At 46.2% G+C, this 14187-nt stretch overlaps 1 protein-coding gene across 1 annotated transcript; it reads right to left on the bottom strand.

Moving 5' to 3' along the window:
- Window positions 1-8046: 8046 nt before the first annotated feature.
- LOC121437981 (thioredoxin interacting protein) lies at window positions 8047-12129 on the bottom strand. Its single transcript, XM_041638138.1, has 8 exons — window positions 11577-12129; window positions 11027-11099; window positions 10760-10907; window positions 10558-10660; window positions 10164-10420; window positions 9902-10058; window positions 9645-9796; window positions 8047-9519 (listed from the first exon to the last, which is right to left on the bottom strand). Exons 1-8 carry the CDS (start codon window positions 11824-11826, stop codon window positions 9472-9474), a joined length of 1188 nt encoding a protein of 395 aa, XP_041494072.1. The 5' UTR covers window positions 11827-12129; the 3' UTR covers window positions 8047-9471.
- Between the last annotated feature and the right edge of the window lie 2058 nt (window positions 12130-14187).

Here is a 14187-nt window from a genome sequence, read left to right as displayed (position 1 = left end):
AAAAAGAACGAGCTGGGCAGTGGTGGTGCATATCTTTAATCTCAGCACTCGGGAGACAGAAACAGGTGGCTCTTCATGAATTCAAGGCCAATCTGCTCTACAGAATGAGTTCCAGGAGCCAGAAAACTACAAATAAACTCTGTCTCAAAAAACAAAGCAGAACAAACTAAATATATATAATATTATATATAATAAATATTATATACTATATACATATATCATATAAATATATATCATATACTATGTACACATATATATCATATAACTATAACTATATATATATTCCATAAAGTAAATGACAATAAGTAAATTAGGGGTGGGGAAAATACTTGTTGTACAAGCTTAGGGGCCTGAGTTCGAATCCCTAGCACCACATAAAATTCAGGTTGCTGGTACCTCACTATAGTTCCAGTGTTGGGGGGCTGATAAGAGGGTCCATTCCCAAGGCTGGCTGGCCAGCCAGTCTAGTCAATCTGTGAGCTGTTGTGTGAGAGGATCTGCTTTTGGTCCCGGCTGCATATGGTCCCAGCCGCCTAGCTAGCTTACACCCGAAATAACCACACAGAAACTGTATTCATTTAAACACTGCCTGGCCCATTATCTCTAGCCTCTTATTGGCTAACTCTCACATATTAGTTTAACCCATCTCCATTAATGTGTATCGCCATTTGACTGTGGCTTACCAGCATGAGTCTAACCACATCCGTCTCAGGCAGGAGAACCATGACATCTGCCACACTGCCCTTCTTCCCAGCATTCAGTTCTACCTATCTAAGTTCTGCCCTATCAAAAGGCTAAGGCAGTTTCTTTATTAAACCAATGAAAGCAACACATAGACAGAAGGACCTTCTACACCCATGAGCTCCAGATTCAGTGGAAGACTTTGCCCCCTAAAATAAGATGGAGATTGTAGGAGGAAGAGGCCTGATCTTGTCCCCTGGCCACCACAGGTGTACATACATTCATGCTAAATTTTTTGTGTTTGTGTGTTTAAGTGCATGTGAGGTATATTCATACCTAATCATGAGCATGTGTGTGTGTGTGCATGGTATATATATCTTATCATGAGCATGTGTGTGTGTGCGTGGTATATATATATACATTATCATGAGCACGTGTGTGTGGGTGCATGATATATATATATATACCTTATCATGAGCACATATGTGTGTGTATGCATGGTATATTCATACCTTATCATGAGCATGTGTGTGTGTGCATGGTATATTCATATCATATCATGAGCATGTGTGTGTGTGCATGGTATATTCATACCTTATCATGAGCACATATGTGTGTGTATGCATGGTATATTCATACCTTATCATGAGCACGTGTGTGTGTGTGCATGGTATATTCATACCTTATCATGAGCACGTGTGTGTGTATGCATGGTATATATATACCTTATCATGAGTATGTGTGTGTGTGTGTGCATGGTATATATATACCTTATCATGAACACATATGTGTGTGTGTGCATGGTATATTCATACCTTACCATGAGCATGTGTGTGCGCATGGTATATATATACATTATCATGAACACATATGTGTGTGTGCATGGTATATTCATACCTTATCATGAGCACATATGTGTATGTGTGTGTGTGGTATATTCATGCCTTATCATGAACACGTGTGTGTGTGCATGGTATATATATATATACCTTATCATGCGCACGTGAGTGTGTGCATGGTCTATATATACCTTATCATGAGCACATATGTGTGTGTGTGCATGGTATATTCATACCTTATCATGAGCATGTGTGTGTGTGTGCATGATATATATATATATATATATATATATATATATATATATACCTTATCATGAGTACATATGTGTGTGTGCATGGTATATTCATACCTTATCATGAGCACGTGTGTGTGTGTGTGCATGGTATATATATACCTTATCATGAGCACATATGTGTGTGTATGCATGGTATATTCATACATTATCATGAGCATGTGTGTGTGTGCATGGTATATTCATACCTTATCATGAGCACGTGTGTGTGTGTGCATGGTATATTCATACCTTATCATGAGCACATATGTGTGTGTATGCATGGTATATTCATACCTTATCATGAGCATGTGTGTGTGTGCATGGTATATTCATACCTTATCATGAGCACGTTTGGGTGTGTGCATGGCATATATATACCTTATCATGAGCATGTGTGTGTATGTGTGCATGGTATATATATACCTTATCATGAGCACGTGTGTGTGTGTGCATGGTATATTCATACCTTATCATGAGCACGTGTGTGTGTATGCATGGTATATATATACCTTATCATGAGTATGTGTGTGTGTGTGTGCATGGTATATATATACCTTATCATGAACACATATGTGTGTGTGTGCATGGTATATTCATACCTTACCATGAGCATGTGTGTGCGCATGGTATATATATACATTATCATGAACACATATGTGTGTGTGCATGGTATATTCATACCTTATCATGAGCACATATGTGTATGTGTGTGTGTGGTATATTCATACCTTATCATGAGCACGTGTGTGTGTGCATGGTATATTCATACCTTATCATGAGCACGTGAGTGTGTGCATGGTATATATATACCTTATCATGAGCACATGTGTGTGTGTGCATGGTATATTCATACCATATCATGAGCATGTGTGTGTGTGCATTACACACACACACACATATATATATATACCTTACCATGAGCACATATGTGTGTGTGTACATGGTATATTCATACCTTATCATGAGCACGTGAGTGTGTGCATGGTATATATATACCTTATCATGAGCACATATGTGTGTGTGTGTGTGTGCATGCATGGAGAAGTCAAAAGTCAATATGGGGATCTTTCTCAATTGATCTCCATCTTACAAAAAAAAAAAAGAAAAAAGAAAAAGACAAATGTTGGGGCAGCAGTTACGAGCATTAACCTGGCCTGGATTCTCAGCACCCAGTGGCAACTCCCAAGCATGTACAACCCCTGTTCCTGGAGATCTGAGGTTTCCTTCTAGTTTCCAAGGACACCGGGAAGACACATCGAGCATAGACATACAGGCAGACACAGCCACACACAAAGAATAAAAAAAATAAAACTTTAAGCAAAGCAATAGCAAATGTACTGCCTATGGCATGGAGTTTAAACAAGCTGCCCTAAGTCCCATGGCCTCAGGAGACACAGGAGGTGTAGAATTCAGTTTGGCTCCAGGCTCTGCATTCTCAATAACCATTTCTTCTCAGTACTTGTGCTGGGTAGGTTTTTTGTTTTGTTTTGTTTTTTTGTTTTTTTGTCGCCTTGACCCTAACTAAGGTCGTCTGGGAGGAGGGAACCTGAATTAAGGAGCTGCCTCCATTAGGTTGGCCTGTAGGCAGGTCTGTGGGGGCATTTTGATTAATGATTGATGTGGGAGGACCTAGCCCAGTGTGGGTGGTGCCATCTCTGGGTGTGTGGTAATGAGATATTATAAGAAAGCGAGCAGAATAAGCTGCAGGGAACAAGCCAATGAGCAGGGTTCCTCCTCGGCTTCTGCTTCTGCCTCCAGGTGCCTGCCCTGACCTCCCTCAAAGAGGGCTGCGCTCTGGACACGTAAGCCAAATAAAACCTTTTTCTCCCCCAGTTGCTTGTGGTCATGGTGTTTATTGCAGCAACAGAGGATAAACTAAGACAGGACCGTATCAGAAGGCCCACCACTGAACTTTTTCCAGGTCTTAGACTCATTACTTCCTGGGCCAAGGCCTGCAACCCTAGATCTGTAGCCATCTCTGGAAGGGGGTTCCAACCCCAGAAATGCTGTGTTCAGAAGGTCAACATGGAGGAGGGTAAGATTTTCTTCCTGTCAGGCGGTTAGAATAGAAGAGCCAGCTAAATGTCTTCTTTATTTCCCTCTTGTATTCTGTCACCTAGAGGTGATTCAAGAAAAAACCTCTAGCAGGACTCTGTGAATTGCTCAAAGATGGGCTGGAGAGGCCGCTCAGTCAGGAACGTGCTGAGTGAATTCCTACTGCGATGCTAGCCACATGAGTATGAGGATCTGCGTTAGGTCCCCCAAAATCCACTTAAAACGCAGGACAAGGCTAATGTTTATAATCCAGGGGTGGGGAAGTGGAGACAAGGGGACCCCTGGGGATCCCTAGCCAGCTAGAGTAGCCTACTTAGTGAATGTCATAATGTGATCTGAGACATCCTAGCTTTAAAAATAAAATGTGGACAAAGCAACAATACCCAAGTTGTGCTCATCAGGGGCACACACACACACACACACACACACACACAGAGTTAGTCAGCGTCACTAGCTGTGTGTGTGATTGTTTCTTGTTGACCAATTGCTTATTTACATCCTTTCTCCACAACTTCCTCTCTCAATGCTCCGACTCTAGTTGGATCCTTGCATTTTCCTTATGTCAAAGAAGGCCCTTGGTTTTTTTGAAGTAACTACTTGTAGCTGTTGTTCTGTAGCCCAGGCTGGCCTCAACTCACCACGATGTAGCTGAGGATGGCCTGGATATACTGGTTCTTCTGTCTCCCTTTTTAAGGGAGGATCTCATGTAGCCCAGGCTGGCCTCAAACTCACCACAGAGCTGAGCATGACTTGAAGATCTGGGATCTTCCTGCCTCTGCCTGTTAACTTCTGGGATGACTGGTGTGAGCCACCAGGCCTTTTGTATACTGTACTGAGGATCCAACTCAAGGTTTTTACTTTGTCCATTTTAGGCCAAGAATTTACCAACTGAGCTTCATCTCTAGTCAAAAAACAAAAAAACAAAACAAAACAAAACAAAAAAAAGGCCTCGCTGCGTAGCCCAAGCTATCTTGAACTTTTAGTCCATTTTCCTCAGTCTACCAAGGGGTAGGACTACAGGCCTGAGCCACCAGGCCCTGTTACTGGTTTTATTTTCCTTGGGGGTATTTTTTTTCCCCCATCTCTCTTTAATTTTCTTTTTGGCTTTTCTCAGATCTTCCAGTACTAGATTGGGCCTAATGGAGGAATAACACTCAGAACTCTGCCCCTGGCTGTACAGGTTGGTTGTAGCTCTTTAAAGATCAGAAGGCAGATGCGTGGGAAAAGAAGCCCCAGTGTTAAGTGGGGAACAGCTGCACTGGTCCTGGGAAAGTGGCGCTGAGTGTGCCTGCAGACAGAAAATGGCCCAGGCGGAGGCAGAAATTGTGTAGAGACAGCAAAAGGAAGTGGAGGGAGTGGAGCCTGCTGTGCTCTCTCAGGAGGGATGGGTTTCCTCTTGGGGAGTAGTTCTGGCAACTTCCTTCCTCAGCATTAGCTGTGCTACGCGATATGGCGGTGGCCAGTGACACCATGATATTTAAGCCTAAATTAATTACACAGAATTAAAAATTCCATTTTCCAGTCACAGTCCGACAGCTCCACACGGCTCGTGGCTGCTGTACTCAACACAGCAACCCCCCTCACCAGAGAGCACTCCTTTGGCCAGGTGTGGGGACTCACACCTAGAAGCCGGGTGCTGGGAGGTTGAGGCGACAGCATCACCAGGCCTTGCAATAATGAGTCCCAGGCTCGTTTGGGTGACAGCGTGAGACCAACCTCAGAAAGAAAAATAAAATCCTGTAGACAGTGGCAGATGGGGTGAGAATGGGGGTTAGGGTATCAGGAGAGGGTGCATCTGTTCTGCCTCTTGCAAGCTCGAATCTCTTAAGTGGCCTGGGGTGTAGGTATCCTCTCCTGGCCACTGATATCAAACCTGAGTAATAGACTGTGTACACAAATACCCAGGCGCAGGCCTCCCCGGCTCTCCAGCCCCTAGTCTTGCCCTCTCTCTTGTTCTTGTATCTGCTCCACCTCTCAAGTCCCTGGAAACCACGCCGCAGAAAAAAAAAAAAAACTTTTCCGTCAACTTTGACCTATTTTCCTGATCATAAATTTAAAGGGGAGGAGCGACTGAATGTTTGAACAGGTGAGAAAATAGGGGAGGACTTCAGGTGAGAGTATTGACAGCAATAGAAAGAGCTAGAGACCAGTGCATTGTAAATAGACAGAAAGAAGCCAGAAACAGGCTAGCAGGGGACCAGCTGGTGTTTGCCTAACAAGGATGAAGCCTGTGTTTAGTTCCCAGCAGTATGTAAGCTGGGCATGGTAACAACACAGGCAGTGCCTACAATCCCAGTACTAGGAAGGTGGAAGCAAGACAATCAGAAAGTCAAGGTCACCCTCCTGACACAGCCTAGGCTAAATAAAACCCTATATCAAAAGATGAAGGAAAACGTCAACAGCCTTGGGGGAAAAGGCCCTAGCTGTGGGAGCTTGGTGGTCTGTTTGATGGATCATCCCTGGCATCAAATGAAGGTGGGAGGAGGGAACCAACTCCAGTCGACCCCTGACCTTCATATGCACTGTGGCATGCACGTGCCCATATCTGCACACAAACAGTAACTTGTCCATATGCACCGTGGCATGCACGCGCCCATATCTGCACACAAACAGTAACTTGTCCATATGCACCGTGGCATGCACGCGCCCATATCTGCACACAAACAGTAACTTGTCCATATGCACCGTGGCATGCACGCGCCCATATCTGCACACAAACAATAACTTGTTTTAAGTGGGGCAGGGAAGTAAGGAAACGTGTTACAGAGAATGAATGATAAAGATCGATTCCTAGAGTAGAAAAGAATTTCTGTTTTCAATGTCACTTTTTGTTCCATTCAGGCTTCTTGCGGTTTTGGTTTGTTTGGGGGAACACAAGTACTTCTTGTGTAGCCGAGCAGACCCAGTGATACTTGTGGCCAAGGCCCTTGAGTTCTTGGCAGTCAGTCTCTGCCTCTCCGATGCTGCGTTTTGGGTGTACAGCACCGCAGGAAGCTTTGCCCTGGTGTCTGATACAGCGCTTCAAGGACTGTACTGGTCTCCACGGAGCTAAGGGAAAACCCATTCTGAAAAGCAAGCAGATGAGTCAAAAACTGGGAAGAACTGTGTGGTATCCTCTGCCATTCTCAGCCTCTCAGTGTGTGGCTTCTTCTGGAACAAGATAATTTCAGCTCGCAGTGAAATGGTCTATCAGTCATCAGCTCTCTGTAGAAATGCCAAAACAGAACAGGCGCCAAGGAATAAGGGTGGGGCTGGATAGTCAACCACTGCGTTCTAACTAAAGGTGAAGAACAATAAAGTTAGAAAACTAGCTGCCTCTAAAACATCCAATACCTGCAACTAAAACTCTAAGTCCTAAATAATTATTCTTTTTCAGCATATAAACCAGATCGATATGGGGGGAAATCTCTACAGTAAAAACCAAATTATGAAAGTGAACGTCAGTCAGGCATGGTGGTAAACAATTCTAACCCCAGTGTCTGGGAGGCCGAGGTTAGCCTGAGCTACAGAGAACTTGTCTCAACAAAATAAACCAAAACATCCATCCCCACCAACCATCCTTGGGGCTGCTGGACTGAGGCTTCTGCTTGTCACTCTTGAATTTGTAGAGTCTGCTGAACATTAGGGACCACCAGGGACCACAGGGTTCCAGTATTGACTCCCTGCTCACAGGGAAAACGAGTAACATTTCCCTCTCGCCTTTGTCTCCCAGTCCCTCTCCCCAGGACCTCCCCACCTTTGTTTTAATAAAAGCTGCTCATATGGATTAAGAAACAAATATAAAAAGGAAACCCACTCGCTCCCTTTCAAACCCCCCACAAAGCTATTTCTTAAAACTGAGCGTGGCTCAGCAGGTAAAGACACTTTCTTCAAAGCCCAAGGACCAGGTCTGGGTCCCGTTTTGAGAGCTAAAGTTCAAGGTCAGCCTTAGCTACACAGGAGCAAGTCTGAAAGAATTTGGAGATAGCTGTAGACGTGGCTAACTAGCTTCCATCACCAGATCCCACCAACTCAGTCTGAATGGAGCCCGAATCAGCAGATGGATCACTGTTTGTCTTCAACTCTGGTGTCACTCGGGGTCTACAGGGACCGCTCTCTCCAGGGTTTCCAGCACTGTGAAGCAGGGGAAGGCCATTGTGCACACCTACTTTCTAGTAATTTCTCCAATGTCGTTTCACAGACAAGAAAAAAAGAACTTTTTTTTTTGCTATTAAAAAACTTTATTTATTTTTTTTTACAAACGATATTCCCCATCTTGGGGTGAAAATATATTTGGGTAAGTACAAAATATAGTTTTTGTCATACAAAAAAGATACATAAAATACAAAAACATAAACGAAACCACCGTCAGCTCACATGCTCTCTGGCAGCGCAGTTCAGAAAAGGGTGGAGCTCAGTGCTGACACAGACATTGAACAAAGTGCTATGGCTGAGAGAGACTGGTCAGGCACTAGTGGCCACTGTGAGAGCAGTTAAGAGTCCTTTCTCCTAATACGGGGCAGGACATGGGTCTGGGGGGCTTTTGTGAACTTCTCATCGCAATGCCTGGAGTCCCTGATCAGTGCGGGGCATCTCGATGCAGAGGCTCACAGGCATGCCCTTCGTAGTCAAATCAGAATCACACAATTCTGCATACTGGGACAAAGTCTCCAAAGTAATAATCAAGCTGGGCATTTAATCTCAGCACTCAGGAGGCAGAGGCAGGGGGATCTCTGAGGCTAGCCTGGTCTATGTGTAGAGTTCCAGGTTAGCAAAGGATAGACAAGACCCTGTCTCAAAAAACAAACAAAAAAGAACATCAAAACCCCCAGACAAATCCCTTTGCCCTGTCATTGGGCTTAACCCTTAAGACACAGACAGTGGAGTTTACATCTGCAGTCGAGACTAGAGCTAAAGTGCCAAGAGTCACAGAGAGATAACAGATCCTCCGTCTGGTTAGTTTATAAGAGAACGCAGTGCAACTGGCTGTGAAATGGCTTTTATGGCCGTGGGTGGAAGCAGTCAGAACTGCTCCGAGCCCAGGATCGAGTCCCCTGGAGCAGCTGCCCTGTGATACAAAGGGTGCACTCCATCTCCCAGGCCCAAACCGCATCAGCCTTCCAAGATTTTCTTTCTTTGTAAGGATATAAAAAGGGAACACTGATTAAAAAAACAAGAACAAAACCACCTCTTCCAAAATTTTGGCCATGATTTTCCTTTTTCTTTTTTTAGTATGTGAAATTGATTCTGTCTTCCATGGCACAGAGAAGTTCACGGTTTGCTGTTAATCTAGAACTCCCTTCAAAAAAAAAAAAAAACCTCGGAAAGACCATGCCAGAAGGTCATTTACACGCTGACTCAAAAACTACAGACAACGTCTTCATTTCCAAGGCCTGAGAGAAAGTGGACCGGGTCTGAACCACCCAGCAAACACTCCTAATACCACATATAGTGCAGGCGCTGGCTGGGTCCGCATCACTTGAAGCTGGAGAACCCGCCTGCTGATCACCACCCCTGTCGTGCAGTCAGAGGCTGGGGTGGAGCCCTTCTCCACTCAGAGACTGGGTCTCTAAAACACTGGAGTCCAAGCAGAGAGGCAGAAAGAAGAGAGTGAGCACAGACGCATCTTGTCCCCCACACTCTCACTGCACGTTGTTGTTGTTGTTGTTGTTAAGGGTGCAGGGATCCACCTGGGGAGGAAGTGTGAAGAGACTATTTTAGTTTTCTTAGGTAGAAAAACCATGTGCTTAATAATCCTTCCTTCCTTCAGAAGGCCTGGGATAAAACGTCAACAATAAAAAATAGCAATTCTCACCTCAGTGTAAGTGGGTGGGGGCATGAACTGGAACTCAGGGGCATACATGAAGATAGGGCTGTCTGGAGCACCGTCCACGTCATCTAGCAGGGGAGTGGTGGGGCTCTCTAACCGGTGGTCTTCAGAAATGATGTCCATGTAGCAAGGAGGGGCTACAAAGGGAAAACAGGAATGAGAAATCCAGCTAAGAACTGCCAGACTACCAATTGCACAAGCCCAATCAGGCCAAAGAAAGCTATTAGCTGTTCGTAGCTTACCTTCTGGGGTATCTGGGATGTTTAGATCTATCCAACTCATTTCAGAGCTTGTCCGGCTGGCCATGCTGGAGGTCCGGCTGCTCAGACCTGACCTGCTGCCAATCACCAGGGGTAGGTCAAGGATGACTTTCTTGGAGCCGGGGACACTCACATAGATCTAGAAAGGAAGGTGGCAGTGTGTTAGATGGTTGGGTAGAGAAGGCACTGAATGTGTACCTGAAGAATTGTTTCCCCTCTAGAACCAAGCCCCTGCTTCACTCACCAGCAAGGAATACTCCACGCGCAGGATATTGCAGCCCAGGATGGACGGTCTGATCTTCTGCACGCGGAGGCTCTTGCCACGCCAGGACGCACAGGTCCCCGAGATGATGTGATTGCCTCTGACTGAGGACAGCTTCTGAGTCAACACCTTGGTCTGGCCATTGGCAAGGTAAGTGTGTCGGGCCACAATAGCTGCTTTGGGGACCACAATGCGGGAGCATGTGTTCTCGAAGTCGGCGTGGATGGAAATGTCATCACCTGGGATAAGAGATGAAAAGACATGAATATCCGTGAGGTTAACGGTGCTTCCTCTCCTCGACTCCATGCCCCCCTCCCGCTCCAAGCCCACGGTTCTGACTACGCCGTCTGTGTTTTAAGCAAGATGTTTTTTTTACCTTCACAGAACCCTTTTCTCTCGATTCGAGCAGAGACGGACACGCGCCCATCAGGAATGAACATGCAGGAAACTTTCTTCTCCTTTTTAGCTGATACCGGTGCCTGTGTAGAAGGACACGATGTTTTGAGATATTTCAATGCTCCAAGCATCTAGCTTATTATCCCCGACCAAGGAGACTAGAACCTTAAAGTAACCCTCACCATTAAATCAGGGGTATTGACATCCACTAAGTCCATCACTTCGAAGTTTTTCTTCGCCTCCTGGGTCGGCTGGCTGGGACGATCAAGAAAAGCCTTCACCCAGTAGTCGACACAACCATATTTGCCTTTGAAGGATGTTCCCAGGGGCCTGTGTCAAAACGATGGGGGGAAAAAAATTAATGCTCTCTAAGAACAATAAGAGGTCAGAGGGGGGAAGGGAAGGGGGGGTTATAGAAATAGTCCAAGGTGCATTCAGCCAATGCCTACCCTTGAGGAAGTTCGAAGCCAAACTTGTACTCATATTTGTTTCCTGGTCTCATGATCACCATCTCGTTCTCACCTGCAGGGAAACAAAGGCAAGGGCCCCTTAGGGTTCTCGTTACATTTCAAAAGCCTCTGTGTAGACGGTTTGGGCAGCAGACAAGATTATTTTACTTCCATTATCATCTCTTACAGTGGAATAAAAGATTCCGGTGCACTTTCTTGGACAGAAAGCTGCAAAGCCCACAATTACTCAGAGCTTCATCCAGCACAGTTGCCCCAGGAATCAGGAACAGATTGTGAATACATTAGTCTTTAAGTAGCTAAGGCAACACCTTCTGGAAACAGCACCTCAGAAACTGTATAAAATCACCCTCGGGGGAAGGGCGTGTAGCAAAATGCTTGCAAATTAAAACTTAAAAATATTGGGACCAACATAATTCAAACCCTTGGAGCAAACAACTCCAAACACTTGGTGGAGGCGCCAGTGCCTCCTTTTAAAGCCTTCCCCCGCCACAGCCACCATCCGCCCTGCAAAGAACAGCTGGTTCCGTACCTGTCGGCTGGTCTTCTAGGAGCAGCGTGTCTTCGTAGCGCAGGTAGTCCAAGGTCTGTTTGCACTGCTGAGACCCCTGCATCCACAGGACCTTGGCCACTCCGCAAGCCAGGATCCTGACGGCTTTGATGCGAGTAACTTCACAGACTTCCACTATCACCCGGCCGGCCACCTTCTCCCCACTACCGTACACCTTCTCCGGGTCGTTGAAGACCACCTCAAAAGACTTGATCTTCTTGAACATCACCATGGTTGGGCTCAGCGGGTTCAAGATGAACGGAAGTCAAAGAGGAAAAATGCCAGGAGCCCTTCACAGCGAATTATAGCGCTCACTCTCCGGACCGCAGACCGGGGCTTGAAAAACCCAAATAAAAATTTCAAGAAGCTCTCCAGCAAACCCCAACAACTTCTCGAACCGGTGCCTGAAAGTTGCAAGCCGCGGGCTGTGCCAAAGGCTTTCAAGAGGCAGCAACAACAGCTGTCTTTGCTCCAGCAGCTGGATGAACTCCGGGTAGGCAGGAGACCAGAGGCAGAGAGTGTCTATCGGGAGCCGGAAACGCCTTTATATAGCTGCCTGGCTAGCAGCACCACGCGAGCGCTGGCTCTGAGGCTCGTGCAGCCCTCGTGCACAGTTCTCCCATTGGCTGCTTGGCTCTTGTTTACCAGGCCTCCGACCAATCAGCGAGGCCGCAGGGGCTCGTGGACACGGTGTGCTCTAGCGGGGAAAAAGGTTGTTGTGCGAGTGCGCTGCCTTGCCAGGAGGAGGGGCGAGGCTGGGGCCGCGGACCGCTCACTCCCCCCCATCCCCCGGGAGTTAGGAGGCCCTGGCCCCGCGACCCTGAACCCCATCCAGGCACTCTGCCTGGGATCACGGTTGTTTGGGTGGCTTGGGTTTTGTTTTGTTTTTTTCTTTTTTTAGGTGAAAGAAAAATGTGCTTAGGAGACGATTTCATGCCTTGTCTTAGCCAGCGCAATTCATTTCGAGGCGACTGTTTATTCCTGGCTCACAAGTTCGCAAGTCTGTGAAAAATAATCCCACTGCCCCAAGGATACTTCAGACTGGGCGGAGGGCGAGGGTGCGGTTGTGTTAGTGAGAAAGAGCCCGCCCGGCGTCGTGCCTATTGCACGTCTGCTGAGGAACAAAGCGCATATGTCGGATATTTTAAGCCCCCTTTCTGTTCTCATTGGAAAGCGGGAACATTTGTCTGGTGTGTCCCCTTCCTTCCATGTCCCTGTGGGCTGCTGCTGTTCTCACACATGTACATTCTATTCTGTTCTCTGTCCTCTGGAACGGAAGCAGTAAGGGAGTGTCCACATCCTGTTGCTTATCCCCTCATCTCTTCAGACTACCTGTGAAGTTGGGGAACACTTTGTATATGTTCCCTCATTCAACTTTAATGAGGTGTGTACTCTACACTGATCTCTCCCTCCGTCCCTGTTTCTCCAGGAAAAAAGGAGTGGGTACAAAAAAGAAAAAAAAAAGGAAGAAAAAGATCCATCACTTCTGACTCCGTTCCCCTGTTCCTGTCACTCTATGTCTTCCTCCTCTCTCTTAAGCTCGCTAAATTAAATGCATATCCGTAAGCCTGTTCCACACTCACCAGGGCTCAGATTCTGTTGGCGTTACTTGCCTGGCTGTTGACTAAGCTGACAGATGCCTCCAGGAGCTGACTCAAGAAATAAGTCTTAAGTGTGCTAAGAAAACCGCCTGTGCAGAAGGATTCCGCCCCCTCCCCTTGTCACTGAGTCCTAGACTCCTTCCATATTTGGGCAGAATTATCAGGAGATTGTCACCCTGTTCCTTGTGCTGGGACATGAAGACAATGGTCCTGGGGTTAAGATGGAGAAGTAAAAAGCTTTCGCGTGTCTAAAATCCTGCCTTCTGCACAGTTAGGAACCTGTTCGCTGTTGTCCATCAAAGCGCCTCGCCATGCTCACACGCCTTAACTGGGTTGACACCCTAAGGCTAACAAGTTACAACTCAACCTCAATATTAAGCAAGCTCAGCGTTGGATGTCACACGGTTGAAAACCATAAACACAACACCAGAGTTTAGGAACATGTTGATCCTTAGGGTGTGTGTGCGTGTTTGTTCCAGAAAGGTAACTAGGCTTGAGGTGTTTTCCGATGATAAACAGTATTGATTAAGAACAAAGGAGGTGGGACTCTCATTTTAGTTCCAAACTCTGTAGCCATCTGGGGGAAAAAATTAGCTTGATATCATAAAACATCAAAATGCTTACCAAAAGCATATATATCAATATTGTTAAATAGTGTGATATGTAACAACATAAGACTTAAGAATTTTTGTGTGCATGCATGGGTGCTTTGGCACATGCATGCCTGCTGCAGGCAGAGTCCGGAAGACGATGCCAGATGCCCTGGAAACTGCAGTTACATACAGAGTTGGAACTGCCGTTCTGGTGCTGGGAATTGAATCTGGGTCCTCTGGTATTATTAGCCACCAAGCCACTTCTTCAGCCCCAGCTACATAAGATTTGAGGAGAACTAGGGAGATGGCGTGAGGCCCGACAACCGGAGTTCAGTCCCCAGAACCCCCACAGTAGGAGAGACCCAACCCTGACCTTTCCTGCCCTACTACTCACGCCCA

This window comes from Microtus oregoni, unplaced genomic scaffold (genome assembly GCF_018167655.1).
Source record: "Microtus oregoni isolate MIOR12 unplaced genomic scaffold, Mior012 000054F_ref0000373, whole genome shotgun sequence".
Taxonomy (NCBI): domain Eukaryota; kingdom Metazoa; phylum Chordata; class Mammalia; order Rodentia; family Cricetidae; genus Microtus; species Microtus oregoni.
This window is presented reverse-complemented; position numbering and strand designations above follow the sequence as displayed.

Coding starts and splice junctions, on each gene's coding strand:
- LOC121437981 (XM_041638138.1), bottom strand. CDS start 11,826: ATGGTGATGTTCAAGAAGATCAAGTCTTTTGAGGTGGTCTTCAACGAC. Junction 10,421..10,557: donor GAGAAAAGGGTTCTGTGAAG/GTAAAAAAAACA, acceptor CTCTTATCCCAG/GTGATGACATTTCCATCCAC. Junction 10,059..10,163: donor GCGTGGAGTATTCCTTGCTG/GTGAGTGAAGCA, acceptor CTTCCTTTCTAG/ATCTATGTGAGTGTCCCCGG.